The sequence below is a fragment of the Chiloscyllium plagiosum genome, chromosome 4 (genome assembly GCF_004010195.1).
Source record: "Chiloscyllium plagiosum isolate BGI_BamShark_2017 chromosome 4, ASM401019v2, whole genome shotgun sequence".
Lineage (NCBI taxonomy): Eukaryota > Metazoa > Chordata > Chondrichthyes > Orectolobiformes > Hemiscylliidae > Chiloscyllium > Chiloscyllium plagiosum.
This window is the reverse complement of record NC_057713.1, coordinates 132,224,517-132,250,765: the sequence shown is the minus strand read 5'-3', so window position 1 is coordinate 132,250,765 and position 26,249 is coordinate 132,224,517. Positions and strand designations below refer to the sequence as shown.

General features: G+C 41.8%; 1 protein-coding gene across 2 annotated transcripts in view; it reads left to right on the top strand.

Annotated features, from left to right (window-relative positions):
* Window positions 1-10,254: 10,254 nt before the first annotated feature.
* mcmdc2 (minichromosome maintenance domain containing 2) overlaps window positions 10,255-26,249 on the top strand; it is a 48,839-nt gene continuing 32,844 nt past the window's right edge. For both annotated transcript variants that reach the window (XM_043689253.1, XM_043689252.1), the window contains exons 1-4: window positions 10,255-10,361; window positions 17,281-17,411; window positions 18,861-18,920; window positions 21,956-22,151. In XM_043689253.1, the coding sequence (XP_043545188.1) occupies window positions 10,262-10,361; window positions 17,281-17,411; window positions 18,861-18,920; window positions 21,956-22,151 (487 nt within the window). In that variant the 5' untranslated portion in view covers window positions 10,255-10,261. The remainder of the gene's footprint in view (window positions 10,362-17,280; window positions 17,412-18,860; window positions 18,921-21,955; window positions 22,152-26,249) is intronic.

The following is a 26,249-nucleotide window of genomic DNA, read 5'->3' as shown; positions in this document are numbered from 1 at the left end:
TTGGGACTGAGATAAGGTGGAGGGAGGGGAAATGAGGAAGCTGGAGAAATCTGCATTCATCCCTTGTGGTTGGAGGGTTCCTAGGCGGAAGATGAGGCGCTCTTCTTCCAGGTGTCGTGTTGCCATGGTCTGGCGATGGAGGAGGCCAAGGACCTGCATGTCCTTGGTGGAGTGGGAGGGGGAGTTAAAGTGTTCAGCCACAGGGCGGTTGGGTTGGTTTGTGCGGGTTTCCCAGAGGTGTTCTCTGAAACGTTCCGCAAGTAGGCGGCCTATCTCCCCAACGTAGAGGAGGCCATATCGGGTGCAGCGGATGCAGTAAATGATGTGTGTGGAGGTGCAGGTGAATTTGTGACGGATATGGAAGGATCCCTTGGGGCCTTGGAGGGAAGTGAGGGGGGAGGTGTGGGCGCAAATTTTGCATTTCTTGCAGTTGCAGGGGAAGGTGCCGGGAGTGGAGGTTGGGTTGGTGCGGGGTGTGGACCTGATGAGGGTCTTTCCGGAACGCTGATAGGGGAGGGGAGGGAAATATATCCTTGGTGGTGGGGTCTGTTTGGATGTGGCAGAAATGATGAAGGATGATACGGTGTATCTGGAGGTTGGTGGGGTGGTAGGTGAGGACCAGTGGAGTTCTGTTCTGGTGGCGATTGGAGGGGCGGGGCTCAAGAGCAGAGGAGTGGGAAGTGGAGGAGATGCAGTGGAGAGTATCGTCAACCACGTCTGAGGGGAAATTGCGGTCTTTGAAGAAGGAGGCCATCTGGGTTGTTCGGTATTGGAATTGGTCCTCCTGGGAGCAGATGCAGCGGAGGCAAAGGAATTGGGTATATGGGATGGCGTTTTTACAGGGGGCAGGGTGGGAGGAGGTGTAATCTAGGTAGCTCTGGAAGTTGGTCGGTTTATAGTGAATGTCCGTGTTGAGTCGGTCGCCCAAGATAGAAATGGAGAGGTCTAGGAAGGGGAGGGAGGAGTCTGAGATGGTCCAAGTAAATTTGAGGTCGGGGTGGAAGGTGTTAGTAAAGTGGATGAACTGTTCACCCTCCTCGTGGACTTGTGATGTCAGAATCCCTTGTATCAACTATACTCGAACAAGATATTAAAAAATGGTATTTACTTGTAACATTCAGAGATTCATGGGGAGTGCTTCCACAAGAAGACTACCAGACTCCTTTGATGACACTTGATCTCTGCCGCAGGTTTCAGAAATAAAGTATCTGGGATCTGAAGCTGATGTCACCCAACATTTACTTTAACAGTGATGGAGGAGGCCCAGGACCTGCAAGTCCTTGGGGGAGTGGGAGTTAAAGTGTTCAGCCACAGGCAGTGGCGTAGCCATGGGCACCCACATGGGCCCCAGCTATGTCTATCTCTTCATCGGGTATGTGGAACAGTCCATCTTCTGCAGCTACACCAGCACCACTCCCCACCTCTCCCTCCGCTACATCGATGACTGTATCATTGCCACCTTGTGCTCCCACGAAGACGATGAACAATTAATTAATTTCACTAAACGTTCCACACGTCATTTACTGTCTCCGTTGCTCCTGATTTGGTCTCCTGTACATTGAGAGATAGGATGCCTACTTGCGGAAGGCTTCAGAGAACATCTCAGGGACACATGCACAAAACAATCCCCACCCACTTCATTGCTGAACACTTTAACTCCCCCTCCCACTGTCCCAAGGACATGTAGGTCCTGGGTCTCTTCCATCGCCAAACCCTTATCACCCAACGCTTGGAGGAATAACACCTCATCTTCCACCTTGGGACCCTCCAACCACATGAGATCAAGGTGGATTTCAGCAGTTTCCTCATTTCCCCTTCCCCCACCTTATCCCAGATCCAGCCTTCCAACACAGCACCACCGTCTTGACCTGTCCATCTTCCTTCCCACCTATCGGCTCCACCCTCCTCTCCAACCTATCATCTTCACCCCCACCTCCATGTGCCTATCACATTTTCAGCTACTTTCCCCCTTTCCAGTCCATTGCAATAAGTTTTGCAGAGGTTTTGCCTGAGTATTTATTCACTCATTTTGGCCTCCTTTTATCAGTTTGTGGGATATTGGTGTTGCTGGCTAGACCAGCACTTATCGCCCATCCCTAACTGCCCTTGAAAAGGTGAGCTGACTTGAATTTCTACAGGGTTCAGGACACCCACAGGACTATTATGAAAGGAATTAAAGTATTTTGACCCAGGGACAGTGAAGGGATGGTGATTTAGTTCCAAGTCAGGATACAGTATATCTTGGAGAGGAACTTGAACGTGCATTCACGCCTTGATTCCTTCGAGGTGATGGATGGAGACTTTGCTATCAAGAGCCTTAGTGAGTGAACACAGTGTATTTTGGAGATAGTACACACTTCTGCCACAGTGCATTGGAGGTGAAGGTAGTGAATAGATTGCCAATTAAATGGTTTGCTTTGTCTTGGATGGTGTAAAACTTCTTGTGTTGTTGGAACAGTGCCGTTTCAGGCAAATAAGAAGTATTCTATTGCGCTCCTGATTTATGCCTTTATAGATGGACAAACATTAGGAAGATAGGAGGTCAGGTGAACTTTCCAGAATGCCTAGCCTTTGAACTGCTCTTGTATCCACTGTATACAGCTGATCCATTTCAGTTTCTGGTCAGTGTAAATCCCAGGATGTTGAACTTGAGCAATTTAGTGACTTTTGCCCCTTGACATTCAATGGCGTTATAGTAAGGTTCTCTTTCATTGGAGATGATAATTACCTGACAGTTATACAGCACAAACGTTACTTCAATTTATCTGTCCAAACCTGGGTATGGTGCAGGTCTTACTGCATATGGACATAGATTGCTTCAGTATCTGAGGTGACATGAATGATGCATCATCAGCAAATACCTCCACCTCACTTTATTTAGAGAGTATATATTTTGAGATGGGGGAGGGGAGCAGATAGCTGGAGATAGAGCCCAAAGAGAGAAAGAAATAGACAGTGATATGAAAGGGTAGGCAAACGAGAGGATTACAGAGGAACCTCGAATATCCAAATATCAGTTATCCAAATTTCAGATTATCTCAAGGTCTCAACAGAAACATTACATCAAAGAGGTGTTTCCAACACTGATCGTGTCTTTTGTTTACAATGATTTCCTCGGGGGGGGGGGGGGGGCATGTGGGAAGCTTCAGCAATGCTGCAGGCCCCTTACATACAAGTGTGTGTCTGCTCAGAAATAAACTCTGAGACAGAGAGAGGGAGCAAGGCAAGCAGAGCGAGGAAAAAGGAAACTTCAGAGAACTCCAAGCCCCAGAGAAGAGGCATTGAATCAATTAACCAAATAATCAATTATCCAAATGAAATACCACCGCCCATCTTGTTGAGATGATCATGGTCCCTCTGTATTAACAGTAGCCCTGGACAGAAGAGAAGCCGAATAAGTGATAATGAGGTCTGAGAGTAGGAGAGAATGGATAGGCTGTGCTGAAATCAATCCACGTAATGTGATAGGCCATGGATTGTGAATGCATTGTCTGTGCTCATAGCAACCCATGTCATATCAGGACCAGATGTGGGAGGGTTGGTGAAAAACATGAAAGGATAGAAGCAGGCTGTAAATTTATTAAACTTATTGTTGACTCCTAGACATTGCAGGATCTCTAAGTGTAAAATGGGATACTATTCTTTAAACTTGCACAAAGACTTGCGGGAAGACTGCATCAGGCTATCATCAGAAATGTGGACATGGGAACATGATGGTATGTTTTGAGTGGCAGGCAATTGGAAGCTTGATGTCATTTTTATGCACAGAATGTAGGTGTTCTGTAAAATGGTCACCCAGTCTGTATTTCCTTTCGCTAGAGACCACACTGTGAACAGCAAGTACAGCAGACTAGATTGAATGAAGTGCAGTAAATCGCTGCTTCATCTGGGGGTTTGTCTGGGGCCTTACATAGTGAGGAGGGAGGAGGTAAGTGATCAGGTATTACATCTGCAATGTCCTGGGAGGGTGCTGTGAGGTTATGAGATATTGGGAATGGAAGAATGGACCAGGGTGTCCCAGAGGGAATAGTCCCTTTAGAATGCTGACAAAGGAAGGGAATGGTCCCAGGAATGAAAGGCTTAACATATGAGGAACGCTTGAAGACTCAAGAGTTTAGAAGAATGAAGGGGGATCTAATGAAACTTACAGAATACTGAATGGCGTGGACAGAGTGAATGTGAGTGCACAGCCTTAGAGTAAAGGGAAGACCTTTTAGAATGGAGATAAGAAGAAACCTCGTAGGCCAGAGAGTGGTGAATCTATGAAATGCACTGCCATAGAAGGCTGTAGAGGCCAGGTCATTGAGTGTATTTAAGATTGAGATAGATAGGTTCTTGATTGTCAAGGAGATCATGGGTGATAGGGAAAAGGCAGGAGAATGGGGATGAAAAACTTATTAGCCATGATTGAATGGTGGAGCAGATTAGGTGGGCAGAATGGCCTAATTTCTGCTCCTATGTCTTATGGTCTAAGGGAATATCTGTCTGGTCATGGTATCCCACTGGAGGTGACAGAAATAGCAGATTACGATCCTTTGTTTGGCAGATAGTAAGTGAGGACCAGAGTACCCTATCGTCGTTGTGAGAGGGAAGCAAAGAGGTGAAGGTAGAATTGTGGGAGATGGGTCAAATATGTCTAAGGACCCTTTCAACCATGGTAGAGTGGAATCCTCAGCTAAGGAAAAAGGTGGATGTTTCTGAGGTCCTCATGTCGAAGGAGTAGATGAGATGGAGAAACTGGGAGAATCAGATACATCCTTATAGAAAGCAAGGTCTGAGGATGTATAGTCCAGGTAACTGTGCAAGTCAGTGGGTTTGCAATGAATATCAGGGGCTAGCCTATCCCAAGAAATTAAAACAAACATATTGAGGAAATGAGTCAGGGGAAGACCAGGTGAAGGTGAGAGCAGGGTGGAAATTGGAAGCGAAATTGATAATTTTTTCCACTTCTAAATGAGAGAGGGAAGCAGCACTGATGATGTCATTGATGTACAGAGATGCCTGTTCTTCCATTTCTTTCATCTATCCCCACACCCAGTCCAGTCATGACATGGGTTGCTTTCAACAAAGCCTACCCATTCTTTCATACTCATTATTACTCATTCAGCTTCTCTTCTGTCTTAGCCTACTACCAATAATCCCCTCGACAGCTGACATCTTTCAAGTCGCTCCCTCTCTCTGGACTCCATTTGACTATTTGCTCACCCCCCACTCCACATCCTCCACCCCTGACCACCACCACCACCACCATATATTCAGCATAAATAACACTTTTCATAGCTCCTAACAGTTCTAACTCAAACAGACTCAAAATGTTAGGAATAATGTTCAGGAATAAGAGAACAAATAGAGTAAGATTAGGGCCAATCAAAGACAGTAGTGGGAAGCTGTGTGTGGAATCTGATGACATAGGAGAAGCGCTTAATGAATGCTTTTTATCAGTATTCACATTGGAAAAGGGCAATGTTAGTGAGAATACGGAGATACAGGCTACTAGATTAGATGGGATTGTGGTTGACAAAGAGGTTTTAGCAATTTTGTAAAAGCTGAAAATAGGTAAGACCCCTGGGCTGGATGGGATTTAGCCTCAGATTCTCTGCAAAGCCAGGGAGGAGATTGCAGAGCCTTTGGCTTTGATCTTTATGTCATCATTGTCGACAGGAGGATTGTTTCCTTGTTTAAGAAGGGGAGTCGGGACAACCCTCCTAATTATAGGCCAGTGAGCCTTACTTTGATTGTGGGTAAGGTGTTGGAAGAGGTTATAAGAGATAGGATTTATAATTATCTGGAAAGAAATAATTTAATTAGGGAATAGTCAACACGGTTTTGTGAAGGGTAGATCGTGCCTAGCTGAAATTGGCTAGCTGAAAGAAGACAGAGGGTGATGGTTGATGGGAAATGTTCATCCTGGAGCTCAGTTACCAGTAGTGGGCCGCAAGGATCTGTTTTAGAGCCACGGCTGTTTGTAATTTTTATAAATGATCTGGATGTGGGTGTAGAAGAATGGGTTAGTAAATTTGCAGATGACACTAAGTAGGCAAAGTTGTAGATAGTGCCGAAGGATGTTGTGGGTTACAGAGGGATATAGATTAGATGCAGAGCTGGGCTGAGAAGTGGCAAATGGAGTTTAATGCGGAAAAGTGTGAGGTAGTCCACTTCGCAGGAAGTAACAGGAATGCAGAGTAGTGGGCTAATGGTAAAATTCTTGGCAGTGTGGATTAACAGAGAGATCTCAGTGTCCAGGTGCATAAATCCCTGAAAGTTGCCATCCAGGTTGATAGGGTTGTTAAGAAGGCATATGGTGTGTTGGCGTTTATTGATAGGGGGAATTGAGTTTCGGAGCCACTAGGTCATGCTGCAGCTGTACAAGACACTGGTAAGGCCGCACCTGGAGTATTGCGTACAGTTCTGGTCACCGCATTATAGGAAGGATGTGCAAGCTTTGGAAAGAATTCAGAGGAGATTTACTGGGATGTTGCCTGGTATGGAAGGAAGGTCTTATGAGGAAAGGCTGAGGGAACTGAGGCTATTTTTGTTAAAGAGAAGTTTAAGAGGTGACTTAATTGAGATGTATAAGATAATCAGCGGGTTAGATAGGGTGGACAGTGAGAGCCTTTTTCCTCGGATGGTGAAGGCTAACATGAGGGGACATAGCTTTAAACTCAGGGGTGACAGATATCAAGGGTAGTTTCTTTACTTAGAGAGTAGTAGGGACATTGAATGGCCTGCCTGCAACAGTAGTAGACACGCCAATGTTAAGGGCATTTAAATGGACATTGGACATACGTATGGATAACAATGGAACAGAGTAGGTTAAACAGGCATCAGATTAATTTCACAGGTCGGCACAACATCGAGGGCCAAAGAGTCTGTACTGCGATGTAACATTCTATGTTAGCTCTGTTTCTCACCACAGACCTGCTGAGTTTCACCAGCAACTTCTATTTAGTAGGATGAGGTGATACAGTGAACCACAATGTTACAGATTGTAGTTGATTACAATTTTGCTGCTCATGGTGGCCCACAGCATTTCATGGATGCCCAGTTTGAGTTCCTTGATTTATTCAAATTCAATTTGCAAAACAACAAAGGGTGTCCTCAATCTATAGGCAGAACTTTGTTTGCACAGTGACTATAGTGGTCAGTTCTGATACTGTCAAGGACAGATGAATCTGCTACATGTAGGTTGGTGAAGACAAGATCAAGTACATTTTTGTTGGTTTCCCCCATCACTTGTTGCACGTCCTATCTAGTAGCTAAGTATTTTAGGACTCAACCAGCTTGGCCACTTGTAGTAGTAGTAACAAGCCACTCTTGATGCTGGACCTTGTCATCTATCAGAGTACATTATCAAAGGTCAGAGTGCCGTGTCCAGCATCAATGCTTTTTCCAAGTGGTGATCAACGTGGAAGAGTAATTTTTCATCTTTCAAGATTGGAGGGTATGTAGGTGATTATCAGCAGGAGTTTCCTTTGCCCAAGTTTGATCTGGTGTCAATCTCTGGAATCAATGATGAGGAGTCCCACGTCAATTCTTTTCCCACAGTATACTACTGTGCCACCACCTATGATGCATCTGTCCTGCCGAATGTTCAGAACATACCCAGGGATTGTATTGGTGGTATCTAGGACATTAAGGTATGATTTGTGAGTATGTCAATGTCAGGTTGTTGCTTGACTGAATGCCACCCAACTCATCATGCAAACCAGCCTTCATTCCATTGACTCCATCTATACTTTCCCCCTGCCTCAGGAAAGCAACCAATATATTCAAAGACTCTCTTCCATCAGGCAGAAGATACAAAAACTTGAAAATGTGTATCAACACATTCAAATCAGCTTCTTTCCTGCTGTTATCAAACTTTTAAACAGATCTCTCTTATATTAAAGATGATCTTTCTCTGAAATTTTTCTGTGGTTGCAACGCAATATCCTGCATCCTGTTCTATTACCCTGATGTACTTATACAAGGCATGATTTGCCTGGATGGCGCACATGACAATACTTTTCATTGATATATGTAATAATAACAAATCAAAGACTAGCCCTCCCAAATTTGGCACAAGTCCTTAGATGTAAGTAAGACTTTGCAGGGGTGCCAGAACTGTTACTGCCATTGTCGTTTCCAGTGCTTAGGTCAATGCTAATTGGTCCATCTGGTTTAATTTCTGACCAGTGACATTACCACATAGACAGCATATTCAAGAGATTCTACTCTTGGTTGTACCACTGTTGGTCTGTGTGAGTTTCCACCAGGTGTTCCAGTTTTCCCCCAAAAGCCAAAGATGTGCAGGTTGGTTGATATGGCCTTGCTAAATTTTCCATAGTGTCCAGGGATGTGCAGGCTAGGTGGATTAGCCATGGTAAAATACAGGGTTACAGAGATAGGATGGAATGTTCTTTGGAAGGTTGATGCAGACTTGCTGGGCCAAATATCCTCTTTCTGCACTGTAGAGATTCTATGTTTCTAAACATCATTTTCATGGCCATTCCTCAACAATCACTGCGTCAAAATTCTGGAACTCCCTAAGAGCATTATGGGTATACCAACACGACACAGGCAGCAGCTGTTCAGGAAGTTCACCATTACCTTCACAAGTGTGGTTCAGGGTGGGCAATAAATGATGGGTAGCCAGCGTTGTCCACATCCTGTGAATGAATGAAAAAAGACAGCACCTAGCAATATACACAACATATAAATCAACAGCAAAGCAGTAGAGTGATCAGCTCTCATGTGGCATTTGATTGTTATTCTGGTGAAACAATATCCTCCAAAGCATCAGACTCTTGTGGACTGCAGTGCTAGACCTTCTATGATATCCCATTTCTTATATCTTAATACATTGTTCCCATTGTTTCCCTTCTTAGGAAATGAGTTGCCCATATCTAACTGTGTGTGAAACTAGAGGTCTGACAATCAAATTCTAGTCATGATTTGGAGATGCCGGTGTTGGACTGGGGTGTACAAAGTTAAAAATCACACAACACCAGCTTATAGTCCAACAGGTTTAGTTGGAAGCACACTAGCTTTCGGAGCATCGCTCCTTCATCAGGTGATAGTGGAGGGCTCAATCCTAACACAGAATTTATAGCAAAAATTTACAGTGTGATGTAACTGAAATTATAGATTGAAAAATTGATTGTTAAGTCTTTCATCTGTTTGAATACCATATAGTTTCACTTCTTTCATGTCACTTCTTTCATGTGTAAATCACAAAACCTTTTTTAAAAGTTGCATTCTCAGGTTAGCTGTTAAAGACTTAACAATCGATTTTTCAATTTATAATTTCAGTTACATCACACTGTAATTTTTTTGCTATAAATTCTGTGTTAGGATTGAGCCCTCCACTATCACGCGATGCTCCGAAAGCTAGTGTGCTTCCAATTAAACCTGTTGGACTATAACCTGGTGTTGTGTGATTTTTAACTCTAATCAAATTCTAGAGTTATACATAGGACAGACCAGGTAAGGATTGCACATTTCCTTCTCTACAGGGAATAAACAACATTAATTTATCAGCCACCCGCCGCAATAGGATTTGAAAACCTTTCCTCAGAACCTGGTCCTTTCATTACCACTACAGCACCATCTCCCCAACTGCTCCATGAATGGTTGGAATGCACAGGCTCCATCTGGGCTGGATCTAGTCACAGTGAAATCTTCCTGCCTCCACTGTGCCCTTTAATTTGCAACTGCCTCGGCGTTCGTTTTTGACTATCGCTCTTCCTTTTGCCAACTAGAATACTGCTTTTCGGGCTCACTTCAATAATTTCTGTCCAAATGACTTTTCCTTTCGCAATGACACTAAGTCAACATTTCTAAAAGAGGTAGTAAACTGTCCGTCCAAAAGGGAGATAGATGAATTCACAGATGAATTGCAATGCGAAAAATGTTGAGCGATTTACAGAATAGTCAATCTCATCCCCTGGAACTCGTAGATTGCCGACTTTTGATAAGGAGTGGGTGGAAATTAATTTTGGAGAAGCGACTTTAACCGCACCTCATGTAAACGTTCCACTGTCTCTTTACAAACAAACCAGAACCACTAATTTTTTTTCTCTCTCTCTCTGTCGCTAACCTTTGGCTCTTAGCCGTTATCTTGATTTGATAGCTGGCTGATGTTGTGCTGTGGGAATCACCGGAGAGCTTATCCGGATTGCGGCGGTCTGGGCCGGTTCAGGCCGGTCTGGGCCGGTTCAGGCCGGTCTGAGCCGCTCACTGCGCGGTTGGGGGTTTGCCGAGAACCGTTATAAAAAAAAACATGGCTGCCGAGGACCTGCCTCTGAAGGAGTTGGCTCTCGTTTACTTGGATAGGACTGGAGGGCTTCACAAATTTATCAACGACTGCATTCGCTACAGTGGTAATTTTTAAAAGGAGATCACTTTGCAACGATTCATCCAAAGTTGCATTTGTGTGACGGTATCTTAAAACAAACACTAATTACATGAGGAATGACAACAAACAGAAACAAATGGGTAAAATTATTGCGAAGTCCAGTCCAATGATCTTTCTACAACTCTGAAGAATGGTCACTGAACTCAAAAGGCTCCCCCTGTTTGTCCACAGAATGACAGGACCAGGTTCTGAGGAAAGGTTTTCAAATCCAGATGTCCTGAGTTTCTTCAGCAATTTCTGTTTTTATTTCAGATTTCCAGTATCTTTGTTTTATTTTATAAATTTACTGGATTTATTATTATAGTGTATTATTATTAGCACAGATCTTTACGCTGAACCGTTCCTCACACCTGTTTGTGGTCCAAATATTGATCATCCGGATAAATACAAATTTATAAAATAAAACAAAAATCTGCAGATGCTGGACATCTGAAATAAAAGTAGGAATGGCTTGAGAAACTCAGCAGCTCCGGGAACACCAGTAGAGAGAAACAGTCAACATTTCAAGTCCAGTGACCTTTCTGTATTTTGTTTTTTGTTAAGTGCATAGGTATCTTATTTGCATGGCCAGCACACATCAACAAGGTGATGAAGAAGGCATCTCAGTGTATCCTCACCCATCTAGAAATGACTCGATCTCCAGTCAAGCTGTAAAACTGCAATTATTTGGTATCTGAATTGGATCGGTTTGTTCTTTTGCCTAGTTGATTTTAACCTTACTGCGAATCCTTTTGCAAGGATGCCTGCCTTGAAGAAGTTCTCTCTCCACAAGAATCTCAGTGAGTCTCTCTCCCCATCCCCACACACACACCCCCCGCCCCACTCCTCTATGACTCTACTTTGAGAGTAAAAGCATAATGAAGCTCTCTGCACTAAATCTGTAGTAGCAGTTCCTCAAAAGCCTATACTTTATGATGGTTGATCTTCACAGAACCACAAAACAATCCAAAGCATCAAGTCTGCAATGGCTATCTTCGTGTGTGCCATTCTCTTCCCTTCTGCCTGTAATCCTACAGTTTTCCTTTTCAGATCACAGTCTAATTCCCTTTTGAATGCTTCAAATAAACCTTCCTCCCTTGTCCCTGAAATCTTATCATTGACACTGACCACCAAAGGCTAAAGCGATGGAATGCAAATCTGTGTGCATTTCTGGCAGCCAATGAGTGTTCTAGACATGGCTGTCCATAATAGCCATGTCATGGGTTCAGTACAGTATCACTAATGTTGCTGGACTCTTCCAACCTTCGATCCAGTTTTCTGAGTGACTAGTAAAAACCTGCAATGACCCAGATGGCTATCTTGTTCCACACTCTCACTGTCTGGTGTATTGGCCTCCTTTGGTAATCCAGAAAAAGCAACGTGGCCATGCTGCCCAGCACTATAGGATTCCCAGGTCTTTGCCCAGTAATTAGGGTGCCATCTTACCTTTCTCTGCCATCTAATGGTATGATAAGAGCTTGATTGGAGTAGACTGTTCACAGGTATGGGGATGACTGACAAGTGAGAGGCTTTCAAAAGTGTGACAATGAGATTACAGAGGCATTATGTTCCTGTTACATGAGAGGTAAAGCTGGTCAAATTAGGGAACAATAGGTGAATAAAGATATTGAGGTTATAGTCAAGGATAAGAAAAAATCATATATTGGATATAGACAATGGGATCAAATGAATCTCTTGAAATATAAAGAGTGTAGGGGCATTCTTAAGAGAATAATTCTACAAGTACATTAAGAGCAAAAGAGCAACTAGACAGAGAATAGGGCCCCTTAAAGATCAACAAGGTTGTCTATGTATTGAATCTCAGGAGATGAGAGAGATATTAAATTAATACTTTGTGTCAGCTTTTATTGTGGAGAAAGAAGTGAAGGCTAGAGAATTCAGGGAAATAAGTATTAATGTTTTGAAAACAGTTCACATTACAGAAGAGGGACTGCTAGAGGTCTTAGAAATATAGGTAGATAAATCTCTGGGACTTGATCATGTGTACCAAGGGCAAGTTAAGGAAGAAATTGCATGGCCCCTAGCAGAGATATTTGTATCATCTATAACCACAAGTGAGGTGCCAGAGGACTGGAGGGTGGCTAATGTTGTGCCCTTATTTAAGAAAGGCTGAAATGAGAAGTCTGGGAACTATAGACCAATGAGCCTGACATCGGAGGTGGGTAGGTTGCTGGAGGTAATTCTGAAAGATAGGATTTATATGCATTTGTAGAGGACTGATTAGGGATAGTCAGCATGGTTTCATGTGAGGGAATAAAGGTTGATGAGGGCAGAGCAGTAGATATTGTTTACATGAACTTTAGAAAAGCCTTTGACAAGGTTCAGCATGGTAGACCAAGTAGTAAAGTTAGATTACATGGGATTCAGGGTCAGTCTGCCAACTGGATACAAAATTGGTTTAATGGCAGGAAACATAAAGTGGTAGTGGAGGACTGGAGACCAGTGAGCAGCGGTGTTCAACAGGGATCGGTACTGGGTGCACTTTTGTCTATCATTTATGTAAGATATTTGGATGAGAATATGGGAGGCATGATTAGTAAATTTGCAGATGACACCAAAACTGATGGTATAGTGGACGGTGAAGATGTTTATCTAAGATTACAAAGAGATCAACATCAATTGGGTCAATGGGATGAGGAGTGCAGATAGAGTTTAATTTGGATAAATGTGAGGAATTGCATTTTAGTAAAACAAACAAGGCAGGAGTTACACAATTAATGATAGGACCCTAGGTAGTATTATAGAAAGGAGAGACATGGGGTCCAGGTACATAATTCCTTGAAATTTGTCTCACAAGTAGATGTGGTGCTTAAGAAGGCATTTAGCATGCTTGCCTTCATTGCTCAGACCTTGGGACAGCATGTTGGTACAGGGCTTTGTTGAAGCCTCTTCTGGAATACTATGTACAGTTCTGGTCACCCAGCTATAGAATGATATTATTAAATTGGAGAGGGTTCAGAAAAGATTTACCAGGATGTTGCCGGAAATGAAGGGTTTGAGTTATAAAAATCGGCTGGGTAGGTTGAGACTTTTTTCACTGGAGTGTGGGAGGATGAGGAGTGACCTTATAGAGGTTTATAAAATCATGAGGAGCATAGGTAAAGTGAATGAGACAAAAAAACTACAAATGCTGGATTCCAAAATAGGCAGGAGGCTGGAAGAATACAGCAAGCCAGGCAGCATCAGGAGGTGGAGAGTCTTGAAGAAGGGTTACACCTGAAATGTTGACTTCTCCACCTCCTGATGCTGCCTGGCTTGCTGTGTTCTTCCAGCCAGGAGACAGTGATGCTGGAGATCAGAGTTGAGAATGTGTTGCTGAAAAAGCACAGCAGGTCAGGCAGCATCCGAGTAGCAGGAAAATTGATGTTTTTGGCTGGAGCCCTTCATCAGGATTCCTGATAAAGGGCTCCGGCCCAAAACGTTGATTTTCCTGCTCCTCGGATGCTGTCTGACCTGTTGTGCTTTTCCAGCAACACACTCTCAACTGTGTTCTTCCATCGTCCTGCCTGTCTATTATAGATAAGGTGAATAGTAAGGGTCAATTCCCTCAGATGGGGTTATTCAAAACTAGAGGGGATATTTTTAAGGGAGAGGAGAAAGTTCTAAAAAAGGACATGAAAGACAACTTTTTTTTACACAGAGTGGTTCATGTATGGAATGAACTGCTAGAGGAAGTGTTGGATGCAAGTACAGTTACAACGTTTAAAAGATATTTGGAAAAGTACAGGTAGACAACCCTTTATCCAAAAACCAAAAAGAGCCAAAGTCTGAAGGTTTTTTTGTGAAACGTTTTTCTCATTAACAAGGTTGTTTGGCATGCAAACTGTTAACCCAAGTCCACACCCACTCGATGCGTGTCACTCAGATGCAACGTGCGGGAGCATCGCCCAGCACAAGTTGGCCTCAATTCTCTCTCAAGGTCCTTCTTACTTACAGTAGGTCTATTATTCGGAAAGATTTTTAAAAATTTCACCATCAAACTGCCAATTATTCTGAAATTCGAAAAATTCTGAATTCCGAAAACCAATTGGTCCCAAGCATTTCGAATAAAGGATTGTGCACCTGTATATGAATAGGAAAGCTTTGGAGAGATATGGGCCAAATGCAGGCGAGTGGAACTAGTTTAGTTTGGAAACATGGTCGACGTGGACTATTTGCACCGAAGGGTCTGTTTCAATTCTGTATGACTCTATATTTTCTAGGATAACATTTAAAAAATAGACTTTGAGGGGTAGTTTGCAGCATTTGAGCTGGTGCCCAGCTCAGGTTTAAATATGGTGTTCATAGTGTCAATGCTTGAAGATCCATGCAGTAGCATGTGGCCTATATGGCCACATGATTCAATGAGAAGGCAGTTCGGAACCGAGTTGCGTAATTAGAGATGTGCAACATAAGGTCGCTATGGTCCCTGGAGAGAAACCCTCCATGAAACTCCCGAAAATGACACTGCCAAAATACAAGAAGTTCCAGGTCAGTGATTTTCCATCAGAACTAAAGAGGAATAGAAATGTAAGAGATTCTATGGCAATGAAAGGTTGAGAACAGGAAGAGCAAGGAGGTCTGTGATAAGATGGATGTCAGAATACCTTTGGTAACAAAGGATCTCATGATGGGTCAGGCAAACAGAGTGGCATTTGATATGATGCAAAAGCAAAGGTTATGGTCAAATGAGGTGCGAATTCCACAAAATTATTTTTGTTGCAATGTGGAGAGATTATGTAAGGTCATTATTTAAGAAAGGCTGCAAGGAATTATAGACTGGTGAGCCTTACATCATTAGTGGGTAAGTTGTTGGATGGGATTCTGAGGGACAGCATTTACATGCATTTGGAAAGGGAAGGACTGATTCGGGATAGTCAACATGACTTTGTCTGTGGGAACTTGTGTCTCAGTAACTTGATTGAGGTTTTTTGAAGAGGTGGCAAAAGATTAATAATACAGAATCGGTACCCATGGGGATGGCCTCAACCGCGACCTTGGGTTCATGTCACATATACTTTTGTGGGGTGAATTTGTACTTGCAGAATTACATTTTATTTTGCTCAAAAACTGCATGAATCCCATGTAAGATTCTGTAAATCCCTTTTTTCGAAATAGAATCAGTCTGAACATTGGGGCACTGACAGCCTCACACAGACCATTTCGCACCTTCAATGCATTATCTGGGCCAACATCATGAAGGGCATGGATAGGGTAAATAGAGAAGGTCTTTTCCCTGGGAGAGTCCAGAATGAGAGGGCATAGGTTTAAGGTGAGAGGGGAAAGATGTAAAAGGAATCTAAGGGGCAACTTTTTCACACAGGAGGTGGTGCGTGTATGGGATGAGCCGCCAGAAGAAATGGTGGAGGCGGGTACAATTGCAACATTTAAAAGGCATCTGGATGGGTATATGAATAGGAAGGGTTTAGAGGGATATGGGCCAAGTGCTGGCAAATGGGACTAGATTGGGTTGGGACATCTGGTCAGCATGGACGAGTTGGACCGAAGGGTCTGTTTCCGTGCTGTACATCTCTATGACTCAATGGCGCCTATTGTTAAAGTTCACTTGAGAATGTAACTTTAAAAAAGTTCTGGAATTTACATACAAAAGAACTGAAACCAACATGGCCATTCTAAAAGATGAGAGTCATAATATATAACCCAGGTCTTTTTCAATTTATAATTTCAGTTAAATGACACTGTAAACTTTTGCTATAAATTCTTGTGTCTTACGACCTTATACTCCACAACCACCTGATGAAGGAGCAGTGCTCCGAAAGCTAATGCTTCCAAATAAACCTGTTGGACTATAACCTGGTATTGTGTGATTTTTAACTTTGTACACCACAGTCCAACACTGACACCTCCAAATAATGTTAAGAATAATTTGTTGAATTTGGGGCTGGTTGGGTGAAAGGTGAGGACAAGTGGAACCCAGTTGTGGTCCTGGGATGGAGGAGAAGGAATGAAAGCAGAGCTGTGTAGTGTGGATTGAATACTATCCACCACACTGGGTGGGAATCCTCAGTTCAGGTAAAAGGAACAAATGCTGAAATGAACTCAGGGGATGCTGGAGAAATACAACAGGTCTGGCAGCATCTGTGGAGGGAGAAACAGAGTTAATGATTTGAGTTTGGTTTGATTTCTTCTCTACTAACAATTGATAAAGGAGAACTGATGTACATAATATACTTAAATTTTCAGAAGGCTTTTCATAAACTCTCCCACAGGAGTTTGGTTGCAAAGATTAGTTCCCATCCCATGTAATTTAATGTAATGGTATGAATTAATAAATACAAAAAAAACCCAAAAAACAGAGAATAAGAGTAAGTGGATAATTCTCACATTGGCAGATTCTGAATAGTGGGTTACAACAAGGATCAGTACTTGGGTCCCTGTTTTTCACAATATATGTCAATGATTTGGAGATGAAGACCAAATATAAAATTTCCAAATTTGCAGGTAATACAAAGCTAAGTGGGGAATATGTATTGTAAGGAAGATGTAAAGAGGCTTCAGGAGGATTTGAAAATGTATTGCTGGAACAGCGCAGCAGGTCAGGCAGCATCCAGGCAACAGGAGAATTGACGTTTCGGGCATAAGCCCTTCAGGAATCCTGAAGAGGGGCTTATGCCCGAAACGTCGATTCTATTGTTCCCTGGATACTGCCTGACCTGCTGCGCTGTTCCAGCAACACATTTTCAGCTCTGATCTCCAGCATCTGCAGACCTCACTTTCTCCTCCTTCAGGAGGATTTGGACAATCTTAGTGAATGGGCAAGTTTAGGGCAGATGGAATATAAAGTAGAAGAATGTAAGGTAGGTGAGACAGATGTGTAGAATATTTCTTAAATGGTAAAAGGTTGGAAATATATTTACATTTGGTCTAAAATATATTTATTCCAGATTCCAAACAGTGTCTTGCTGTTTATCGCTTCATTATTTGTGTGAATCCAGCTGACTTGACAGAGTTGGATGCAAGGCTTGGTAACTGTGTTCTTCATCAGCCTATAAGAGCTGCACATTTGTTTCAGTCTGTGAGTAAAAAAGAAAATTCCTGAATGGTTTGAACACGTGATATTAATAGCATTCCCAAAATACTAAATAATCAAGAGGCCAATTGAAAGGGGCAGGAAGGACATAAAACACAATAACTATCACAAGAGAAAAGGTACTAGGGAAACCGGTAACTCTCTGTAGCTGATGGATTACATCCTAGAAGTGATATTCTAAGAATTTTGTTAAGTGCCAGAGTATTGGAAATCTGCTATAGTAAAACCCTTATTCAGAAAAGGAGGGAGATGAGAAAGGTAACTATAATTGGGAACATGTTAAATAGTCTCTTAGAAAAGGATTTAATTGCAGAATATTTAGAAATACATAATAAGGCAGAGTTAGTATGGCTTCATGAGAGGAACTCACACCTGCCAAATTTATAACAGCTCTTTGAGGAGTTAACAAGCAGGGTAGATAAAGAGGAACCAGGTGAAGTAATATATCTTAAAAGACATTTGGTAGGTACTGCACACAAAGCTATTTAGTGAGAGCCCATGGTGTTGGGGATAGTATAGTAGCATAGGTAGAGAATAGGTTAACTAATAGAAGTCTAATAATTGGGAGAAAGAGTGCATTTTGAGGATGGCACCTGTGGAGTTGTGGCCACAGGGATCACTGCTAAGGCTACAATTATTTACAATATGTATTGATTATGGAAGTAAACTTTGTAACATCTGTAAAGACCTGCAGAAAGATACAGTACAGAGGGTTTTGGGAATCCTCATCCATGAATCAAAGAAAAATTAACATCCAAGATCAGAGGCTAGTAGGGAAGGTAAATAGAATGTTGGCCTTTATTTCAAAGAGGATAGAGTATAAGAGTAGGGAAGTTTTACTAAATCTATACAAGGCACTAGTCAGGCCAATAGCAGGAATGCTGTAAATAGTTTTGGGCCCCTTATGTAAGGAAAGATATACTGGCATTGGAGGCAGTCCACAGGAGGTTCACTGGATTGATACCAGTATGGTGGGAGTGTCATGTAAGGAGAGATGGAGTAGCCTGTACTCATTGGCATTTAGAAGAATGAAAGAAGACCTTACTGAAGCATTTTAGGTTTTTAGGGGACTTGACACAGTAAGTGTGGAAACGTTGTTCCCCTTGTGAGAGTTCTGGACCAGATAGCATATTCTCAAAATAAGGGATCACACATTTAAGACAGAGATGAGTAGGAGTTCTTCTAGTAGAGGGGAGTGAATCTGTGGAATTCTTTACTGCAGTGAGCTGTCAAGGTTGGGCCATTAAGTATATTCAAGGCTGCAACAGACAAGTTTCTAATCATTCAGGGAATCAAATATTATTGAGATAAAGCAGAAAAGTGAATTTGAGGATTGTCAGATCAACCCTGACCTCATTGAATGGCAGAGCAGACCCAATAGGCTGAATGGCCTGCTTTTACACCTCCATCTTATATCCTTTTATTATCTTTCAGATTTGCTTTACATCTATCAAGACATTATCATTAATTCAACAGTTAGAAACAGAAAACCAGGTAAATAATTGCCTCTAATATGAATTAAATATAATCTAGTCTAATGAGCTGTTTGTATCATAGGTCTTCTTCACACATAGAATGCACAGAATACAGAGGAACCTCAATTATCTGAATATCAATTATCCAAATATTGGATTATCTGAAGGAGATCTGGAGGCCCCGATAGAAACATTACGTCAAAGAGCTCTTTCAACCCTGATTGCGTCTTTTGTTTACAATCATTAAAAACAATCTCGGCTCACTGAAAAGCTGCGGACAACAGTCCTGGACATCAATGGGAACCCAGGCAGCATTTCCAAATGACTTACCTCCTGCCCACTCTTCCTCTCCCCACACACTTTCCCTGGAGATCCACACAGGGGTGAACCCTAAACCCCCACATCCCCAGATAATCTCTCTAACATTGTCACGTACAGGGCAGAGGTGGAACTTGTCAAAAAGTTGTGTCTGTCTGTGTGTGTGCGCGCTATTTGGAGACTTACCCCACAAAGGGCAGCAGCAGTCTGACTATTGGTGTCCACTCCGGCTGCTCTGGGGGCGGAGGAGGGGGGGCTGACGGGAGTTGGGGGCAGCTGAGGGCAGTGTTGGGGTTTGGGGGCAGGTGGGGGCAGGGCTTGCGCGCGGTGTGCTACTGCCTCATCTCTTGAATGGGGAGCAGACTTAACAGAAAACTCTGAGCCCCAAAGGAAAGGCATTGAATCGATTAACCGAATAATCAGTTATCCAAACGAAATAGTGCCTGCCCATCTTGTTTGGATAATCAAGGTTCCTCTATATATTCTCTGAGGTCTAACTTACTTCTCAATTCATAATTTGAACTCATTAACTCCTTTGATTCTGCAGGATTCAATCAAATAAATGTATCAAGGGTTAACTGGTTTAATATATTTTCAACTCTAAAAAGTAATACTGAAACAAGAATTAATATAATGTAGTATTTAAGAAGATACCAATTAATTTGATTACCGTTTGTAATTATATAAGTGGTTAAGACAATTTTAAGACAATTTTAAACAGAAAGAAAACAGAAAAAGGTTTAAATTCTTAAATGTGCTTGTCCTTTCATTTCTCTTTTTCATTTGCATCTTTCTCATTATTTCTGCCTTCATATTCTTTTGTTCTGTTTTAAAGTACCTTTTTGTCTATGTAATGACTTCTTTTGCAAGTTAATGTCACAAATTAGGATTAGATGTTCAGTTAATCTTTCTGTTCCTTCTCCCCCCAGGTATGCATTCTTTGAGAGCAACTCAAGTCATAAAATCATCATCGTAGAGATTTACGGCACAGAAAATGCCCTTCAGACCATTGAACCATACTTGTCAAACATGAACAGCTAACTATTCTAATCCCATTTTCCAGCACTTTGCCCATCACCTTGAATGCCTTGGCATTGCAAGTGCATGTCTAAATACTACTTAAAATGTTATGAGGGTTTCTGCTTCTACTACCCTTACTGGCAGCAAGTTTTAGATTCCCACCACCCTCTGGGTAAAAAAAATGTTACTTCACGTTCTCCCTAAACCTTCTACCCCTTACCTTAAAACAATGCCTCCTGGTCTATCAAGGGGGAAAAAAAATTTCCTATCCACCATATCTATTCTTCTCATAATTTTATAGATCTCCATCATGTGCCCTCTCAATCTCCTCTGCTGTAAGGAAAAAGAACCCAGTCTGTCTAATCTCTCTTCATTATTGAAATTCTCCAGCACATCTGGTAAATCTCCTCTGCATTCTCTTCAGTGCTATCACATTCCTTCAATGATGCAAATTCTAGAACTTTACAGAGTACTACATCTGTGGCCTAACCAACGTTTTCCACCGTACCTCACTGCTCTTAAACTCTGTCCCCTAGCTAATAAAGGCAAGTACCAACATGCTTTCTTAACCATTTTATCCACTTATCCTGATACCTTAAGGGATCGGTGTATATATACACCAAGCTGCCTCTGATCCTTAGTGCTTCCCAGGGTCCTGCAATTCCATTTGTATTCCCTTGCCCTGTTTGTCCTGCCTAAGTGCATAGTCACACATTTCTATGTTTTTAAAATGTAAAACACTTCCACAAAGGATGAATTCCGTGAACATGTCTTAAACTAGGTTTGGCATCACGCTGAAATTGCTTTGCAGCAATGCACATGTGGCAGTGTACAAAGATTTTGTGCACCATTGGATTTCTCTTATGTTTTTCAACTGGAGATTATGGCATTATTTTCTATGTTTCTAGACTGAATTATTTTTTTCTTTAACCAAAACATTAAACTGAAAAAATTCAGAAATGTAAAAGAAAAACTGAAAGTAAAGATTTATCTGCAGTGCTAATTGTTGCAGGCTTTGCTTCATATGGATTACAATTTCATAAAATGTTATTCTTAGTACTGCAATAGAAATAAATACTATTTAATTTATTAAGAAAGTAAATGCTGACAGTAGAATTCAGTAAGAAAAGAAGGCCACTTAGCTTACCCACCTTTATTTCTGTGTTTAAGATAAGATGATCTATGGAGAACTGATTTTCATTCCCTCTTCATGTAAGAAAGATGTATTTATTTAAATTATCACACATTTCAAAGTGTGCCAAAATGCTTCACACAATGAATTACTTTGAATGCAATATTTCTGTTACTAAGGCAAAGTACAGTCCATTTGTACATAGCATAAGCAATCAAAAAGGTAATTGGAGAAATGATCTACGATGAGGTTTGTTGAGGGAAGAATGTTGTTCAAGACTCAGGAAAATTTTTCATTCTTCTCAAGTGGTGACTTGGGATCTTCAACGCCCATGTCAATTTCAGGAGCAAGCACTTACTGTCCCGGCTTAAAATCGCAATTGAAGGATTGCACCTCCAACAATACACTGCTCCCTCGATACTGCTCTGAGGTGTCGCTTGCACTATGTACTCAAATCCTTATGGCTAAGAGCCAATAATACTACTAACTAAGCCATATTGACATAAACTGAAATCTATTGTTACTGATAGATCAAATTCTTAAATGAGACTCTTCCACTGATAACCTACTTTTGTATTTTCAAGGTTATTGTTGTGTTAAAGCTGACACATTTACCTCCACTACCAAATTACTCACTTAACCTCTGCCAGTTCCCTCGTGGGTACCAGCTGTTGAGATACTATAAGGTAGAAGGAGTAGTGATTGCAATGACGACTGTAACAAAATACACTCAAGGTGCAAGATTTCTTTGTTCTGAATCAAGCTGCCCTTTTTCAACAGGTAAAACAAAGACAAATTTATTTTAAGCCAAGCTCATGTTTTGTATCTACTTTTAATACCATTTTATTCCATTACCATATAATTGCAGTTCAGTTTATGTTGAAATTTGTATCTGGAAGTATTCTAATTAAATACTGTATTTACAATGAGATGAATAATTGATAACTATTTTGTAAACCGTTTACAAAGTCATTACTCAAAGAGTTTTATTCATTTTGGAAATCTTCTTTCCCTTCCTCATTTTTAAGTTTTGTTTCCTTTCGTAATGTGATCAGAAATTTCTTAAGGCATAAGGAAGTTTGGCAGCTGCTACAGGAGAGCTGGTGAGAGTCTAACACTGCCTCTTCGAGGGAAGGTCCACCACACCATAAACCAACTAGGCAGTGGCAAGACTACCAGGGGACTTCCCCAGGAATTAGATGCTTGGGGATGCAGGTCCCTCTTGGAGGGAGCTGCTGATGAATCAGAGGACAATAGCTCCTACATTGGCATGTCGTCAAAGAGGCCATGGCTGCTGCTGGAAGTACACCCATTCAGAGTCCAAGGATCACAGAGTGAACCAGGAGAAAGGGAAGTGATGAGGTGGAGAAGTAGGTTTCCTTGGTTAGGGTCTTGCGTAGTCTCAAACAGCACCCCCTGCTAGAAGTCTCATACTTTGATCAGATACTGATTGCCTTGGATCGAGAGATCCTTGCATATCCTTCCCTAAGCTTATAAGCTGTCTGCAGGGGAACAGCTATAGTTCGCGCCACATAGTAACATGCTAGTTTTCCACTGGGTTAATCTCAGTAGATGCGGGCTAAGACCTTTGAATGGCCATTACTTTGGTGGGAAAATTGACTGTGGGTGTTCCTTTACTTAATTCGGCGTCTAATTAGGTACTCTTCCTGCGTCCCAAATTTCTACCATAGAGAGCAGATGATTTGCCCCACATTTTGTAAGTGAAGAGAACATTTCAATTGCCTGTTACTATTAGCTTATATCATTATCTAGTAAATCCCTAAAAACTAAAGAACTTACTTGCAAACAACCACTCTCCATATTCTCTTCAAAGTCATTGGATGTGTTGTCACCTCCCACATCCATTCCCATCTATTCTGGAATTATCTTAAAACACATAAAGGTAGATAAATCCCCACGACCTGATCAAATGTATTCCAGGACATTGTGGGAGGCCATGGAAGAAATTGTGTGGCCCCTCGCAGAGATATTTGTATCATCAGCCATGGGTGAAGTGCTCAAAGACTAGAGAGTGGCAATGTTGTGCCATTATTTAAGAAAGGCTGTAAGGAAAAGCCAAAGAATTATAGACTGTTGAGCCTAATGTCAATGATGGGTAAGTTGTTAGAAAGGATTCTGAGAGACAGGATCTACATGTATTTCAAAAGGCAAGGCAGATTAGGGATAGACAGCTTGGCTTTGTGCATGGGAAATCACATCTCAAAATTTGATTAAGTTTTTTGAATAGATAACCAAGAAGATCGATGAAGGCAGAGCGGTAAATTGTCTACATAGACTGTAGCAAGGTTTTCGACAAGGTTGTGCATGGTATATTGGTTAGTAAGGTTAGGTCACATGGGATCTAGGGAGAGCTAGCCAATTGGATACAAAATTGCCTTGATTGTAGGCAGAAAGTGGTGGTAGACTGGAGGTCTGTGACCAAGCGGTGATGCTGTTGTTTCGCATTTATGTAAGCGATTTGGATGAGAATTTCGAAGGCATGGTTAGTAAGTTTGTGGATGACACCAAAATTGGTGGTGTAGTGGACAGTGAAGAAGGTTATCTAAGATTACAATGGGACCTTGATCAACTGAACCAGTGGCCTGAGAAATGACAGATGGAGTTTAATTCAGATAAATGCAAGGTGTTGCATTTTGGTAAAGAAACCAGGGCAGGAGTTACACAGTTAATAATAGGACACTGGTGAGTATTGTCAAACAGAGACACCCAAGGGTGCAGGTATGTAGTTCCTTGAAATTGGCATCACAGTAGATAGAGTGATGAAGAAGACATTTGACACGCTTGCTGCATCAGTCAGAGCACTGAGTACAGGAGTTTTGACATCATGCCATGGCTGTACAAGACATTGGTAAGGCCACATTTGGAGTACTGCATACGATTCTCATTGAGGTGAAAGTGGGTATTGCAGATGCTGGAGATTAGAATCAAGATTAGGATAGTGCTGGAAAAGCACAGCAGGTCAGGCAACATCCGGGGAGCAGGAAAATCAACGTTTCGGGCCAAAGCCCTTCATCAGGAATGTTCTCATCACCCTGCTATTGGAAGGATGTTATTAAACTGGAAAGCATGCAAAAAAAATCACAAGGTTGTTTCCCAGTTTAGAAGGTTTGAGTCATAAGGACAGACTGGATAAGCTGGGGCTATTTTCCTTGGAGCATAAGTGGCTGAGGGGTGATCTTACAGAAGTTTATCAAATCATGATGGGCATAGATAAGGTGAATAGTCAGGGTCTTTTTCCCAGGGTAAGGTAGTCCAAATGTAGAGGGTATAGGTTTTAGGTGAGAGGGGTAAGATTTAACAGGGACGGAGGGGCAATTTTTCACAGAGAGTGGTGCGGATGTGAAACGAGCTGCAAGAGGAAATGGTAGAGGCCAGTACAATTGCAACATTTACTTGGATAGGAAAGGTTTAGAGAGACATGAGCCAAATGCAGGCAAATGGAACTAGTTCAGTTTAGGAAACCTGGTCGGTATGGATGAGTTGGGCCTAAGAGCCTCTATGAACTCTAAAAACTTACAATGACTTCTTGTCCTGCTCCTACATCATTACCTCAGGTATCTCCTAAGAATCTATCCTTGGTAACTTCCTGTTGTTATCAAAACGTTGTCCCTTAATCACAATAAAACTTACAATGACTTCTTGTCCTGCTCCTACATCATTACCTCAGGTATCTCCTAAGAATCTATCCTTGGTAACTTCCTGTTGTTTATCAAAACGTTGTCCCTTAATCACAATATCTGATGGCAAGTGTTTGTTTGCATGTGCATGTTTTTGACAGCACCTAACTTTACTTCACCATCAACTCTCTCAACTTGTTCACTGCTGTTAAGTTAATGGATTGCTTATCCAACATCAAGTATTGAGGAGCAGACAATTCCTCCAATTAACTATTAGAAGACTGAAACCATTGTTTACAATTCCTACTCCAAACTTCATTTCCCATTCTAATTCTATCCCTCTCCTTGACAATTATCTAAAATCAAGCCAGTCTGTTTGTAATTTTGGTGCCACATTGATCCTGAATTGAGCTTTCAATCTCACATTCATTTCAACACTATGATAGCCTGTTTCCTCCCAGTAAAATCACTCAACTTCATCTTATTTCAGTTAAATTGCTGTTGAAACCCTCATCCATGTCTTTATTACCTTTAGACATGACTTTCCCAATGCATTCTTTGTTGTTCTCCCATGTTCTACCTCCTATGTAATCAGGGTCACCCAAAACTCTAATACCTGTGTCTTAACCCATAGCAGGGCCTATCATTCCATGTGCTTGCTAACTCACTGTCTCTCAATCAAGCAACATCTTGACTTGAAAATTTTCAAGTCCTTCTATGGTCTTTACTGCCCTATTTTTGTCACCATCCCCAACCTAGGAACCCTCAAATATATCTTGCTGCTACCCAGTTAAAATTGTTTCATCATAGTGCCATAATGTTAAAGGTTTAGATGGAGAGGAATTTCTTAAGTGCATACAAGACAACTTTCTGATTCAGTATGTGAATGTACCTACTAGAGAAAGTGCAAAACTTGACCTACTCTTGGGAAATAAGGCATGGCAGGTGACTGAGGTGTCAGTGGGGGAGCACTTTGGGGCCAGCGACCATAATTCTATTCGTTTTTAAATCGTGATGGAAAAGGATAGACCAGATCTAAAAGTTGAAGTTCTAAATTGGAGAAAGGCCAATTTTGATGGTATTAGAAAGCTGATTGGAGGCAGATGTTCGCAGGGATAGCTGGAAAATGGGAAGCCTTCAGAAATGAGATAACAAGAATCCAGAGAAAGTATATTCCTCTCAGGGTGAAAGGGAAAGCTGGTAGGTATATGGAATGCTGGATGGCTAAAGAAATTGAGGG